This window comes from Camelus ferus, chromosome 12 (genome assembly GCF_009834535.1).
Source record: "Camelus ferus isolate YT-003-E chromosome 12, BCGSAC_Cfer_1.0, whole genome shotgun sequence".
Classification (NCBI taxonomy): Eukaryota; Metazoa; Chordata; class Mammalia; order Artiodactyla; family Camelidae; genus Camelus; species Camelus ferus.
In genome coordinates, this window is record NC_045707.1 from 16,028,969 (window position 1) to 16,044,599 (window position 15,631).

Here is a 15,631-nt window from a genome sequence, read left to right on the forward strand (position 1 = left end):
GGTCAACACTTCATCCTCCTTAAAACTGCTCACTGGCTTCCCTTCCCTTATTTCTCCTGCCTCACTGACCACTCCTTCTCAGTCTTCTTCACTGGTTCTTCCTGAAAGGTGAAGGGTCCTTCATTATGTGGTCCCTGCTTAGCTCTCTGGCCTCGTGTAGAACTACTGTCCTCTACATTTCCAGGCTTCTGCTAGTCTGAATTAACTTGCAGTTTTCACTTAGGACCCTCTTAATACCCAAAGAATATCGCTAGTGAGTGTCAAGTATCCTGTGGGTAATTGGGAGCTGTTAAAGGGTTATCAGCAGAAGAGAGAAGAATAAATATGTTGTTAAAAGACTTACCTGTTTGGTGGGGTTAAGAGGGGAAATGGGGAGCTTTTACAGTTATTCCAACTCATGGTGATGGGGATGGGGAGAAGTGGATGCAGTTGAGAGACAGTAAGGAAGCAGGAGAAGCAGAACTTAGTGACTGATTCTGGAGAGGGAGGAGGCTAGAAAGACAATCAGGTTTCTCACTTGGGCAACTGGGCAGACGATGGCGTCCTTCATTAAGACAGAAAATACAGCAAGAAGGGTTTTCCTGGGCAAGGGGTGGGGGTGAATAATTAACTGTTGGCTACACTGGGTTTCACAGGACTGTAAGTTGTTTCGAGGAAACAGTTGACTCAGTGTGGATCTCTGGAGAGAGGTCTGGGTTGAAGATAAGAGAAGCAGGAGTCATCAGGAATGTGGTGTCCTGATTGAATAAAGTGAGAGAGAAGAGGAAGAACAGAGCTTTCAGGGAAAGCCAACATTCAAGGGATGGGCAGAGAAAGTGAAGGGTAGGAAGAGAATCAGAATATGAGTAGGAAAGAAGGGTATCACAAAAGCCAAGAAAGGAGAGGTGGGAGGGTATAGCTCAAGTTGTAGAGCGCATGCTTAGCGTGCACAAGGTCCTGGGTTCAATCCCCAGTACCCCCCTCTAAAAATAAATAAATAAATAAATAAACAAACCTAATTATCTCCCCTGGCCCAAAAAAAAAGCCAAGGAAGGAGAGAGTGTCAAGAAAGGAGGTATTACATGTTACAGAAAGGTCTGATAAGGTATGGAATATGTCCTTTTGACTTAACAATAAAAACGTGGTGGATCTTGGTGAAAAGCAACTTGAATGACACATCAAGTTAAAAGCAAAATCGTAGCTGATTGACTTGTAGGAGTGACTAGGCATTGCTTGGTGTCCTCTCCCAGCTGGGAGCTGCTGGTAGACTGGACCACAGCTTATGTACCTTTAGCTCTGCCCGCCGTGCTTGCTCTGCCCTTGATGCCGTGCTGTTAATGCAGCTTAGGTCATTTGTTTGTTTTAGCTTCTTTAGCAGCCACTTCACACTGATGACTAATTAAGCTTTTAAGACACATACTTTTGTTGAGCTTTATCATTCCCCAGTCCTATCTTTGCGTGATTAGAGTCTGGGGCCCAAGTGCGTAGCCTCAGATACTTATATGAAACATGTTAAATTCAGCCCATTGTCATGGCTTTTCTGGGTTTCATTTTTTGGATTCTAGTTCTGTCATTTGAAATAACCCCTTTAATTGTTTCTTGTGTTTTTGTTTTTTGTGGTTTTTTTTTCTAGTATAAAACAAGCAAAGAAGGGAGCGTAATGGGAGTTACAGTATCCCGCCTTGCAATGTTGTCTCACTGCCAAGCTCTGTCCCAGGCCTGCAATTATTCTGAAGGTCAGACTTCATCCTGTGACTGCCCACATTGTGAGCTCAGATATATGTGACTACGAGCAGTGCTCAGTGACTGGATTCCAGTTAATGACCACATTCAGAGGGAAATGTTCTAAGACACATTCTTGGCTTGCTTTTGCTTTCTTCTTTTTCACAAATACACTGTAATTTAAAGGAACTAAAATTCTGGGCAAACCAAATATGTAAAGCATGATTTCTAGAGTGCAGAAATAGAAAACTAATTAAAAGCATGTGTTCATTAGCTGCAAAATGTCAGGTATCTCCATCTCCCTGTGTATGTAGAGCTGCCACCAGCTGTATGTTTGGATTTAGAGTCAGAGTTTCTGCTACCAAAAAACACAAAGTCAGACACAAAAAGTATTCAGGATTGTTGGACTTTTAATGTGCTGATATGTATTGTGCAATGACTATATCCTTTAGAATGTTCTTCAGAATATTAATTTTTTTTAGTGTTTTATTTTCCTTTCATAGAATGGAACAAGTTAATACATGCTCATTATAGAGCAGCATTCTTGTCTGGAAATGTCAGGAAAATGGTTGATTAAATTATAAATAAATTAATATACTCTGAGGCATTAAAACTTATGTTCTTGAATATTAAAGATTGTTTCAATATATCAAGTGGAAACAAATTATAGATACAGAGCAGTGTATGCCAATTTTGTTATGTCAGATATCTGTCTCTAAGTGTACTTAAAAGTATATGTACGTGTATGTAGATATTATATATATGTATACACACCAACATGCTTTATTTTCTCTAGGAAGTATAATTTTTTACATATGTTTGTGAAACTTCCAAAGTTTCTAAAATAAACATGTGTTCCTTATGTAATTAGGAAAAAAGTTACTATCTTTCGAAGACAGTGCCTAAGTCACGGAATTTCAGACTCATTGTTTCTTCTGTGACCACGTCACCCTGTGATCAGTTCCCCAGCCAATTTGTGGGGACCCTCAAGTAATCAGAAGACCCTGAGAGCTTTTAGTGATTTCTTTCAAAGTAGCAGTCAGTTGTTTAATAGAGGCAAGTGGTATAATTTTGCTATTTAACACTAAAGATGATTTCCTTGTGTTTTTTCCTGTTTTTTTCTATTTTAGGGGAAACAGTAGTAAATGTTTTAGACTTTAAGAAGGATGCTGGGCTGTGGCACGGCATGTTTGCGGTAAGCTGTACAGAATTAAGGCCTTTGGTGTAAATTGTGCTTACGATTCAAGTCGTTATGCATGCTGTGTAACCACAGCATCTCAGTGCTTGTTTGAAAGTTAAGCCCCTAAAAGATCAGTAATATTTTCCAGGGGAATTTGATTTTGTGATACAAATGGGATTTTTTTTTTTTTTTAAGGAGAATGTAATTCTGTTTTTTCCTTCATCGTGTGGTTGGGCATACCCTTCACATAATAGTATGTAGTAGAACTTAGGATCAAAAAATTTAAAAACATCTGCTATGATGACGCAAAGCCTAAAAAAAATCTATGAATAATTATGTATTTATTTATGATTTAAAAACATATGTTTGAGATTTACCCCTTCTCTTTTCTGAAGAAAAAATTACATAAATATGTTAGAACTTTACAGCTGTGGTGAATAATCCTTTCCATTGGACAAAATGTCTTGAATGACCCCATGCCACCAGGAAAGAATAGAGTCACAGGGTAGTTCAGGCTGCTTTCCTGACAGAGGAACAGGTAACATGCCAAGGGAATTAGAGAAAGGTGAGTTCCTCCCACCTGTGGCCTCAGTTTTTATGGAAGAGGTGACAGTTGAGTTGGACTTTGAAAAATGGGTAAGATGTAGCCATATAGAGGTATTTGGGAGGTGGAAGTAGAGAGAGAGGGGACATATCAAGTGGGAAAAGCTACATATGTAGCATGGTGATTAGGAGAGAGAAGAGCTACAAGACCCTAGAGTTGAAAAAGACCTTTGAGAGTAGCGCATCTAGCTTCCGTGCTCATCGCGGGAGTCTGAGAAAGACTGGGCGGTGAAGCATGGGGAGCACGAGGAGGATCCCCTTTCCCACAGGACCACTCAACTTAGTAAAAGTCTGATTCCTTGAGCACCCATACTTTCTAGCTTTTTTCTGAAGCCCTTCCTGTTTTGTTTTTTATCAGAAGTTAAAAAAAAAACAAACCCTTGTAAGGAGTTAGAATCTTCTCTCTGTGATCCACATAGCAAGACACGGACATGTGTGAAGCATGAGTTATAAATGCCATTCTTGAAGTCCAGAAGTTTGTCACCAACATTTGAATTTGAGGGAGGGAGGAGGAAAGAGGTTTGCAGTGGTATCTTGGTCTCTTTGGGCCACTTAGGTGTTTAATAAAATGGCCAGTCTAAATACCAAGACTTAGTCATTCTGTCCAGCTGGCTCTCCTTGGCGGACAGAGGTTCCTGGGTGTGTTTGGTTTGGGTGACAGGAGAGACACCGAATGACATGATCCCCTCAGGTTACTCCGCTTGATCTACCCAAACACCTAACAGGTCTGGGCAGGACCTCCTGTAAGCAACAGGGGCTCTTTCATTTCTGACTTTGTAAGACCCAGCCCTGTGTGGTATGTGACAAGCATGAACATGATGTAGATTAGAGGGTAGCTTGGCAGTTGTCTGTTAAATTTAAAAAGCGCATATCCTATGACTCAGGAATACCACTTTTCGGTACCTACCCTGAGGAAACACTTGCACATGTGCCCAGGAAAATGAGTATAAATATGTTCCTTGAAACATTGTTTGTAGTAGCAAAAAAAAAAATTGCAAGTAATAGGGAAATGCCTAAATAAGTTATGGATAGTCATTCTATGGAACACTATGCAGCAGTTCAAAAATACTATGTAGCTCTCTTACACTGATGTGCATAGATTTAGCTTTAAAACAATTTTAAGTGAAAAACAGTAAGTTGCAGACATACGTATAGTATGATGCCTTTTATGTTAAAAATACTTTTATGTTTCTATGGGGACAAATATATATGTAAATATATAGAAAAAGGACTGGGAAGGTCCATTCCAGATTCATAACAGTGATTGTCTACGAGGAAGAACGGAACCAGGTTTGAGAATAAGTAGCAAGGAAGGCTTCTACCTTATAGTTAATATTTCAGATTTTTTTCAAAGAGCATGTATGAAAGTATTTCATGATTAAAATTGTTAGCAAAATACCAGTTCAATCTTAAAATGCTAAGTATGTTTTAGGTATTGATTGCTTTTTATCTTTCTTTGCTTTTCAGAATGTAATGAATAAGATGCATACAATTAGTGTACCTTACTCTGTTATGAAGACCTGTCCTCTATCTTGGGTCCAGAGAGTACATGCCCACAAAGGTAGTTACACACAGCATCTGAGCTTTAATTATGTGACTGTTTGAACTAAGATCTTAGGGATTTTCAAATTACTCTTCTAGAAACATAATTCTATGCCTTGGTGCCTTGACAGATTTTAGAGTTGAGGTACTATAGAATTAGATACGTTGTCTAGTTGATCTCACTTGGTGTCCCTTCTTAAAAATTGAGATGACTGCCTGAATCTGAGCCTCGAGTTAGATTTATTGGGGTCTTTGGTGTTCAGAGCCTCCTTGGCTGGGATGTGCGGCCTGCCTGCAGGTCACAGTTGGCAAACAGTTGTGTGTCCAGTCAGTAGCTGCTGCCTCAGAGCACCTGGCACCGTTTCTTTGAAACCTTTTTTATTTTCTCGAAGTGAAAATCTTGATTTCTAAAATAAGTAAAAATGTGTTTATTACAGTGTATTAAATATCTCCCTAGTGTGGTGTGTGTACGTGTGCTGACTTTATCCCTTTTGCATTTGTAGCCAAGGTAGCTTTAGTCAAATGCCGAGACTTGCACTGGGCGATGATGGCACATCGGGACCAAAGAGACGTGAGCTTGAGTTCCCTCCGGATGTTGATTGTGACTGATGGAGCTAATCCCTGTGAGTGTTTCTAGAGTGTTGGTCTGAGAATACCGTTTCCTTGGTAGGCTGAAGTTTTCATCCCCTTTCTGTAAGCATTTTCTTAAACATCTGCATTGAGAGATAATTCACATACCATAAAACTCACCCATTTGAAGTTTACAGTTCAGTGGTGTCAGTATATTCACAGAGTTCTACAACTGTCATCATTGTCCTAAGTTTAGAACTTCATCATCCCAAAAAGGAACCTTGTACCCATTTGTAGTTACTCCCAGTTTCTTCTCCTCTGTCCCCCAGCCCCAGGCTGTCTCTGCATATTTACCTGTTCTGGACACTTCATATTAATGCAGTCATACCCTATGTGACTAGCTCCTTTCACTTAGCATGTTTTCAAGGTCCGTCCATGTTGCAACATGTGTTTGTATTTTATTCCTTTTTATTACCATATAATATTCCATGTGTAGATATACTACATTTTATGTAGTCATTCATCATTTGATGGATCCATAAGCTTTTAAACTCACTCCTTACTCATTTGGATCCTTTATCACATAACAAAAAGAGTGATAAGGTGACTTGATGTAACCAAGTGTCTGGCCTTATGTAAATTCCCTGTCAGCAAATCAAAGGAGTTTACAAAAGCTTTCAGAGATCTTTCTGTGTTACCTGCTTTTCCCCACAAGCACCCCGTCCTGAGCCTGCACAGGGTAGAGTCAGGTATAATGTTAGATACTACTGTGCTCTTTGTCATCATGGATTTTTGTCCACAGTCACAGTGATCATCCTGGCATAAAATACAGACATGGGACTGACCTTAAACAAGTCAGAGAGTGCATGAAGAGGATGAAACTAAGCTAGAATATTTGTACTGCACTGACTAAGATGCACTAGTTACTTTGGGAAGAGTTGCTCAGTTCCAGACTGGCTGGAAGTTGCAGTTGTTGCCTGTAGGGCATCTCCACTGTTGATTGGGCGGTTTGGTAGGAGCAGCCTATTCCAAGGTGTAACTTTAAATAGTGTCAGTGACCTTCTGTGGGCTGGACGAGCATTCGTTTGTCCTTGAAACCTATCAACCATCTCACAGGCACAGTGAAATATTTGCATGGAATTAATGACGTACAGTGAGCATTCCCACGAGAAACAAACGTTGTTGGCTTTCCACCCTTTACCAGTTTCCTGTGGTAATGAAAATCACATTTGCAGCTTTCAAGTTGATCTGTTTCAACTCCTCAGGGTCTGTGTCATCCTGTGATGCCTTCCTGAGTCTGTTCCAAAGCCATGGTCTGAAACCTGAGGCCATCTGTCCATGTGCCACTTCTGCTGAAGCCATGACTGTCGCAATCCGCAGGTATTTTTCACAGTGTTGGTGCTCTTGGTGTATGTTAACAGCTTTGATCAAATGTGCAAAACTGACCAGGCGGTGACAAGGGGTACTATCTAATTTTCTGCTTCATAAGCCGGAAAGTGAAAATGACTTTGTAAAGCAGTTTGAAGCATCTCATTTATTTTTCCCACTCTTGCCCTAAGTATAACTGATAAACTGAAATTTCACTTTAATTATTACCATATATGTGAATTGTTTCTTTTCCAGTCTTATTTTGTTCTTCAGAATCCTTAGTTAGCATCTTAGACTGGAAATAGACTGTTCTTGACTGTAGCTTACGTACCTATATATGTAGTACACCCTAGCTGATATATTAACTGATTAAAATTTACTTTTCCACCTGAGTGAAAGTTGACCATGCTTTGCACATGTGAATTTTGATTAATTTGGCATGTTATTGATAGAGAAAATGAGAATTTGTGTGTGAGTGTTAGCCAGAGGAAATTTCCTTCCCTACATACTCATACTTTTATCTTAATAACATTTAATTTGCCAAATTTGATGAGTTTATTTTGTTTTCAGACCTGGAGTTCCAGGGGCCCCTTTGCCAGGAAGAGCCATTCTCTCCATGAATGGATTGAGCTATGGGGTAATACGGGTCAATACTGAAGATAAAAATTCAGCACTGACGGTCCAGGATGTGGGACATGTAATGCCCGGGGGTGAGTTCTCAGGAACTCCATTCAGTTTGTCATAAAGATTTGTCTTTAGAGAGAGTAGAGCCTGATAAAATATGAGATCCAAAACCAAAATTTAATACTTAGTCACTTAATTTTTCAAAGCCTCTCTAATAGTTAGGTGATTCTAGTTATACCTACCTTCCAGCAGAATTGTAGGATTTAATTGTGAATGCTTCAGTTACAGTTGTTCACATGGAAAGCTAAGTACTGAGTGACCCTAAAATTGTCTGGTTTTCACTGTAATTGCCAAAACATTGGGGCAGGCAGAAAGTTAGAGTACACTGCTTCTTGTGCATGTTTGAGTTTGATCTAGGGAAGGGTAAATTAAGTTAATCTGTTTCTTTGAACTTCAATGAGTCACTGTCTTTAAAACCTCCAGTCTGCATCTATTGTATGTTTTATTTGCTGAATTTAGAAAATTATTTGTTTATTATCAGGGCTAAAAGATGGAAATTTCAGATATACTTATGTAGTATCAGATCTTTTCTTATCCTTCCTGTTTGGCATTCTTTCTTAATGCCACTCAGTAAATGCACGAGTTTCCTGGGTTCATAAGGACGAAGCTGTTTTTGTGAAGGTTTTCCAGACTGTCCCTTGACTGCACTTTTCTGTACACTAGGGATGATGTGTATTGTGAGACCCGATGGACCTCCCCAACTCTGCAAAACGGATGAAATTGGAGAAATCTGTGTCAGCTCCAGAACAGGAGGGATGATGTACTTCGGGCTTGCTGGTGTGACAAAAAATACATTTGAGGTACACAGTGTTACAGGTTCATGGGGAAAATGTTGGGTGAGGTCAGGGGGTCCCTAGGGCAGCTGCGTCAGCTGATGGGAAGTACCACGGTGTAGCGCTCAATTGTGTGCTCAGAGCCAGACCACTGGTTCCAGCCCTGTCCCTGCCACTCATTCACTGACCTCTGGCAAGTTGCTTAACCTCTCTGTGCCGTAGTTTCCTTCTCTTGAAACTGTGAGGAATCATAGCGTCTACCTCAGGACTGTTGAGAGAACTAAGTGAGTTAATGTTGATAAAGTGCTCAGACCAGCACCTGGCACACAGGAAATGCTGTGGTTTATCTGTTAAATATATAAAGAGTTTAAGAGGCTGCCCCAAAATTCACTCTGGTGCATGTGCCATGGTTTGGGCTGCATAAACCCCAGGATTTAATTCTGAGAGAGCAGTGAGGATGGGTCTGCCTCTCAGGAGTTGGCTCGAGCTAGCCCAGCTTGTAAAGATTGATGTAAACCAGAATGCCAGCTCCCTACTGAACCTGAAAGCCGATCCTGTCACGGGGGCAGATTGCTTCCATTATTCAGTCTTTCAGTCAGAGAAATATTTGTTGAGTACCGTCTGTGTGTCTGGCACTATTCTAGATGCACGTGGTATACATCAGGAAAACAAACAAAACTCCTCAGATAGCTCATATTCCAGTGGAAGTAGCACATCATTTTCCTGCAGGCAGTTCTGCATGTGAAGCTGAATTATAACAAAAGTTTGTCTAGTGAGCCTGGAAATCAGAGCAGGCGTAATTAATTGTCTATGTGTCATAATTGGGGTTAACCTGCCTCAGGGTACTTTTTAGGGAATGGAAGACTCCAGTGTACGGGCCATGTCCCCTTCACACTAGACAGGGCTCATATGACCTCTGCCTGTTTTCAGTTCTTTGAGCTTTCCTTTCCTATAATCTAGACTGGTGGTTCTCAGTCTTGGTATGGCAGAGCATGTCTGTCTACCATCCGATTTGAAAATCAGTGCATGTAGTTATATAATAATAGGTGTAAATAGCGGGAGAGTGTTATCTACATGAATGGTGTGGGGGCTGAAAAAGGTTAAGAACTCCTGGGCTGTCCATCATCTGTTTACACAGCCTAAGATGGTATAATATAAATTATAAAGTGTCTATTGTTACCATCATCTTCATCATCACTACTCCATTCCTGGCCTGGCTTCAAAGGTTGTGACCAGTTCCCTTTGATAGCAGTGGACATTCATAAACTCTTAAGGCATATGTTTACTGCCATCCCTCTGGTTTACTTTCACAGGGGACTAATTACCTCTGTTGAATGTATATTCATTTTACTAATTTAAATCTCACCTTATTTCTCTTACCTTTGAATGCTTGGACTACATATGTTTCCAATGTCTGAGTTTTTCTTCATTGCATTTTCCTTACGATGAACAACATCCTCGAGCAGGGTTTGATGATGCTAATAGTATTTTATTACATGGCCTTTCCTGGGAGAGCAACTGCCTAGCCAAAATTCTCAGATTTAATACTGAATTGCTAGGTCCATAGTGATGAAGAAATTTTGAAATCTGCAGTATAAATTTAATGATATTGTGAAGTAGAGTAAAAATCCTAACCAAAAAAGGAGAAAACTCTACTGCTTTGGTTTTGCAAATTAAAGTTTCTAATATTTTTCTCACTGAATTTTTATATTTAAACCTGGAGAGAATTTTCCAATGTGGTTAACATTTCACTAGGACTAAAGACCAAGTAATGACTGGTCAGAAAATAAAAGTGTATTTTAAAAATAAGCTCCTGGTGAGGAAAACTTTGTAGCACATATCAACACAGAGAGCTAATTTTCCATCTTCATCCCTTACTAGCCAGCTATTTGATATGAGGCAAATGAAACTCTCTGTGCCTTACTTTCTCATCTGTAGAATGAAAGTATTCATTCTGTTTCATACAGTTTTCTTAAGGATTAACTGGACAATATTTACACCTCTGTGTGGCACATGATCAGTATTTAATAGATGTTACCTTTTCTTATAATTGTTCCCTATATAAAAACAGAAATCTTAAAAATTAAAGGGAAAACTGCAATCAAATAGAAAAAAATAGACAGGACACATGGATAGACTATTCACAAAAGAAATACAAATGGCCAGGAAACAAAGGAAAAGAGATTCATCCATATTAGTAATAAAGAAATACAATTAAAATAATAGCAGGGTACCTTTTTTTGTCTACCAGATTGGCAAAGTTTAGAAAAACTGATAACATATAATACTAGCCAGAGTCTAGGAAAAATATTCTAATACAGCATTGCTGGAGTGTAAATTGCTATAGTAATTTTGTACAACAGCCTGTTAAAATGGAAAAGACTCATGCCTTTTGTATAAATGCACAGAAATATGTACAATAGTATTCAGTAAAGCACTGTTTGTAATAGTGAAAAATTAGAATGACCTATCTAGCCAGAAAGACTGGTTACATTCTAATAGTACTAACTCTGATGGTTTCCTGAGTACTGATCTGGTCCAGGCCATGAGTTTATGTCTGCAAATCTGTTTATATTCTTTAAAGCGAAATGAGAGGCACTGGGAGTTCCAATTTATGACCAAAGAAACTGAGGTTTAGAGAAGTCCAGGAAACCTGCCCAAAGTCCACATTACTAGTGAGTGGCGGAGCCAGAAATTGAACCTACATCTTATTCCAAGGGCTATATTATGCCATCCCCAATGTGATGGTTTATTATAGGACTCCTGTACAAAGGGAGCTAGATTGACTGTTACCAGCTTATAATAAAGGTATCCAAAATACATACATTATGTGAAATACATACATTATGTGAAATACATATATTATGTATATATAATACAGAATATGTGAAAAAAGCAAGTTGCAAAACAGTATGTGTAATATGATCCTTTTTTAAAAAAAATTCTTATGTTAATACATGAATCTAAAAAAGTCCGGAGAGATAAACAGCAAGTTATACTTGTTATCTCCTAAGGGGGTGGGATTACTGGATTCACCATTTATATAATTTTAATTTTCAACAAGCATGTATTTAAAAGTCTTCTTTAAAAAGCTAAGATTTTTACTTTCTTCCTTCTGTCTTTTAAGGTGATTCCAGTGAATTCTGCAGGCTCCCCTGTTGGGGATGTCCCATTCATCCGGTCAGGATTGCTGGGCTTTGTAGGGCCGGTAAGTGATGGTTTCATGTTTGTTTTGGTGCATCTGTTCCAATTATTTGCAGTTTAGCTCACAGAACAAATTCTTATCGGTCCAAGAGTGTTACACGGCCACTTAACTTATGTTTAGAGCAGTTCCTGTAAAAGTGTCTAAAGTTAGTTAATGTTTATTACTTCCGTTACCCAAATTCATTTTATTCCTTCAGATTAAGATATTATTTTTTATTTTCAAAACTCTTTTCATTTATTCTTGCTACCTTGCTTTGATTTGATTAAAATGTTTCAAATAAGTTAGAAGAGTTAGAAATAAGTTACTTTCAGTGGCAAAGGGAAACCATAATAAATAACGCAAAAAGCGCTTTCACACAGATTATTAGTACTACACCATGTGTAACAGAAAATTCTTTGAATGAAAACAATATGTTTTTCAGCATATGGATATTTACAGGCACTAGGTTTACAGAGAGAATTAGGATGCAAAACCTATTGTCAGAGAGTTCGCAGTTAGTTTCATGAGCCAATAAGGAAGGCAGAGAGCCAGAGCATGAAGCGCTTTGCATGACATAATGGGAGGTTTGGATTTTGTTTTGTAACTAATAGGCATCCATTATCATAGTTGAGCCCACACACCTCCATCCATGTCTAATTACCTTCTTACTCTCCTCCTCTTAACAGTTCAAATTATATAAGAAAAGATCTGATTTTATTTTATTTCTTCCCCACCATTTATGGCTGGTTGTGGGAGTGACAGCATTCCCCTAAGAGAATTGCTCTCCTAGAAAGAGACATCTACAGCTACTGTCTTGACTTCTTCACTCAACACCGAGAAATTCTCAAAGCCCCAGCTCCATTCCACTATTGAGCCCCACAATGTAGCTTTAGCCATCACATCTGCATTCCAGGAAGCAGGATAGAGGACAGGGCACAGCCCTTAACATTATTTTCTTGAGGGTGGAGAGTATAGCTTAGTGGTAGAGTACATGCTTAGCGTGCATGAGGCCCTGGGTTCAATCCCCAGTACCTCCGTTAAAGAATAAATAAATAAAAATATATAAACCTAATTACCTACCCCCCAAATTAAAAATACATAAATAAAACTTAAAAAAAAATTGTCCCCTTAAGGAAGAGTCCCTGGAGCTGCTGAGCAACCCTTCTGCTTATATCTCGGTCTTCTGAACTAGTCACATGGCTACACATAGCTGCAAGGGAGACTGAAATGCAGTCTTTATTTTGGTCAGTCTTGCCCAGCTAGAAATTTTGTTACTATGAAAGAAATGCAGGGGCATTGAGGGACTAGCAGTGACTGTCTTGTTGTCTTTATTTACTTCCACCATAGCACTTTCCAGACTGTTGGAAATGGCTGGTTCTCTTCTGTCTTCTGGGATGACAGTAGCTCCCTGAGACTAGAGGTTATGTCTTGCTTACATAGCCCAGTCGTTGTATGGCACTCCATTGTGCTTAGTAAATCCATGAGTGACATTCAAACAGAGATGACTACTGGATAACTGAATATATGCAAATGGTCCGAGAAATTTAGGAATTCTGTAACAAATGAGTCTGGGAGAATTATTGATAATAATTATATGAAATAATAAATAATAGAATTATTTTTACAGTGATGCTTTTAGGGCATTGACAGCAGACTTTCCTGTAGCTCAGTTATTTTATTAAAAAGAAGAGGCCTCTATAATGTTCCTTAGACCTTTCTTCATTAACTTTAATCTTGCCAGATGGAAACATTACCCTTATAAATCTGAGACATTCATTCCTACATTAAAACTGTTTTAATCTTTTCCTGATTCCAGTGTTAAATGACCTACCAGCTTTCTGCATCCATCCTATAAATAACTATAGAAGATGAACTAATACATAATCGTGGCTGGGAAGATAAACTGGGCTCATGTGGCATCCTAGCTGCTTTCTTATAAAATTCCTCCCTAAGAATGAATATGAATGGAATCCCTTCTTATGAACTGTTAAGGCCCCATTAACTGAGAGATGCCACTGATTTCTGAGATGTTGAAATGTCAAACACTTAGAATCTATAAAATATGGTATTGTTTTCTTTCTTACGTTTTTGATGACATTTATTTCAAGGCTAGAGGTAAAATGTCTTTTTTACTATTTAAATTATGTAAATCATTGTTACCTTGCAGGGCAGCTTGGTGTTTGTGGTTGGAAAAATGGATGGGTTACTGATGGTTAGCGGTCGAAGACATAATGCTGATGACATTGTTGCTACTGGATTGGCTGTTGAATCAATAAAGACTGTGTACAGAGGAAGGTGAGTAGTATGAAATTCATATATTCGCACTTGCAGTGGAATCTTAAGATACCGTTATTGGGTGATTTGTTTTCTGTAGATTCTCTTTCCAAGTGATAAGGTTGTTTTGGTTAAGCATAGCCAACCTGGGCTTTGAAGATTTATCATAAAATGTCTGGTTCTTTAGCTATAATTGAGAGGAATAAGATAATATCCTGTACTTCAGTTTTTAATTACTGTTTGTTGAATCCTGAGGACTAAGGAGATTCTAAAGCCTTGAATCTCCTACATCCCTTCAATACAGAAGTAGTCCCAGTCAGTCTAACTGGGATAGATGCTACTCTGTAGGAGTTTTGCATCTAAGAGTTGCTTCTCTTACTTGACTCTTAACTAAATTATTATACCATTTTAATGCAGAGATTGACATAGTACATAAGCGCAGATTTCAGATTCCATGAATGAAGTCAGTTAGATACCCTTTTTTCTTTGCTTATTAATTCAAGAAAAGGTATTTGATATATATTTGAGTCACTGATGTTAGTAGTTTACAATCATGGATATATATCTTTAAAGCAATCTTGGTGTACCTTAGTTTTGGAAGAAATTAGAAAAATTAATGAAACTAGTTAGAGAACCAGTTCCTGAAAGGTGTGGTTTTTTATAATGGTGTGACTTCCTAAGAGATGTAAACTCTACAGGGTGCAGTTATATCCCCAGCACTCAGCACAGCCCCTGGAACACAGTAGGTGTTCAGTTAATATATGTGGATGGAAGGCAGGAAGGGAGGGAGATGGCCCGGCTTGCTGGCACACTCAGCTCTCCATTGACTTCCCATTATTTCATACATTCATTCAGCAAATATTTATTGGGTGCCAACTGCTTGCCACTGTTCTAGATGCTCAGGGGTGGCAGTGAACAAAACAGGCCAGGTGTCTGCCCTGGGGAAGCCCACATTCTCACTGGGGGAACAGAAGGTAACCACGTAGGGAACTAGGTAACAGGTGAGCTGGTGAGGAGCGCCGTGCAGGTATGACACACAGGGTGGGGGGGTGCCTGCGGGTCTGTGTGGGGTGGTCTGGGAATGCCTCACCAGTAAGGGGACGTTCGAGCGGAGACCTCACTCAGAACATCCCCCACCCCCGGCCGACCAGGTCCGCGGTGAGCACCCGGGCTGGGTCTGACCTCTCCCCACCACTCTCTGCTTCACCACTCTGCTCCAGGCACACTGGCCTTCTTGCTGTTCCTCAAACCTGCCAAGCTCGTTCCTACCTCAGAACCTTTTCGCTTTCCGTTCCTTCTGCCCGGAAACCTCTTCCTCCAGATCTTCGCGCGGCTCGCGTCCTCACCTCATTCAGGTCTCTGCTCCAGTGTCCGCTCCTCAGGGAGGCGCTCCCCAGCCACCCCGCCTTCATAGCACGCCCCCCGCACACCGCTGCGCCCCCCGCCTTGGTTTCCCCTAGTGTATATTACCACATGACATTATTTTACATTTATTTGTTTGTTCTGTCTCTGACACGCAAGCTCCACGAAGACAGGGACTGTCTTATTTATTGCTACGTCCCAACATTCACTACAGTGGTGCTTAATACATGTTTTTTGAGTCCTCGTTTTGATGGTAATGATTGTGACATTTTCTTTTCTAAACTACTCATTCCTGGGCAGTGTGGTGGGGATGTCTCCTCTCTGTAATTCCAACTGAGCAAAGCAAATAGGACTGGTTGTGAAGGGAGTCCTGATGTGTTTGATCTGTCT

The 15,631-nt window shown here is 39.7% G+C and overlaps 1 protein-coding gene across 4 annotated transcripts in view; it reads left to right on the forward strand.

Annotated features, from left to right (window-relative positions):
• Positions 1 to 15,631, forward strand: part of DIP2B (disco interacting protein 2 homolog B) — a 194,834-nt gene that overhangs the window by 145,726 nt on the left and 33,477 nt on the right. For all 4 annotated transcript variants that reach the window (XM_032492804.1, XM_032492801.1, XM_032492803.1 and 1 more), the window contains 9 exons: positions 1,613 to 1,715; positions 2,832 to 2,896; positions 4,952 to 5,045; positions 5,530 to 5,649; positions 6,862 to 6,976; positions 7,535 to 7,674; positions 8,312 to 8,448; positions 11,549 to 11,629; positions 13,773 to 13,900. In XM_032492804.1, the coding sequence (XP_032348695.1) occupies positions 1,613 to 1,715; positions 2,832 to 2,896; positions 4,952 to 5,045; positions 5,530 to 5,649; positions 6,862 to 6,976; positions 7,535 to 7,674; positions 8,312 to 8,448; positions 11,549 to 11,629; positions 13,773 to 13,900 (983 nt within the window). The remainder of the gene's footprint in view (positions 1 to 1,612; positions 1,716 to 2,831; positions 2,897 to 4,951; positions 5,046 to 5,529; positions 5,650 to 6,861; positions 6,977 to 7,534; positions 7,675 to 8,311; positions 8,449 to 11,548; positions 11,630 to 13,772; positions 13,901 to 15,631) is intronic.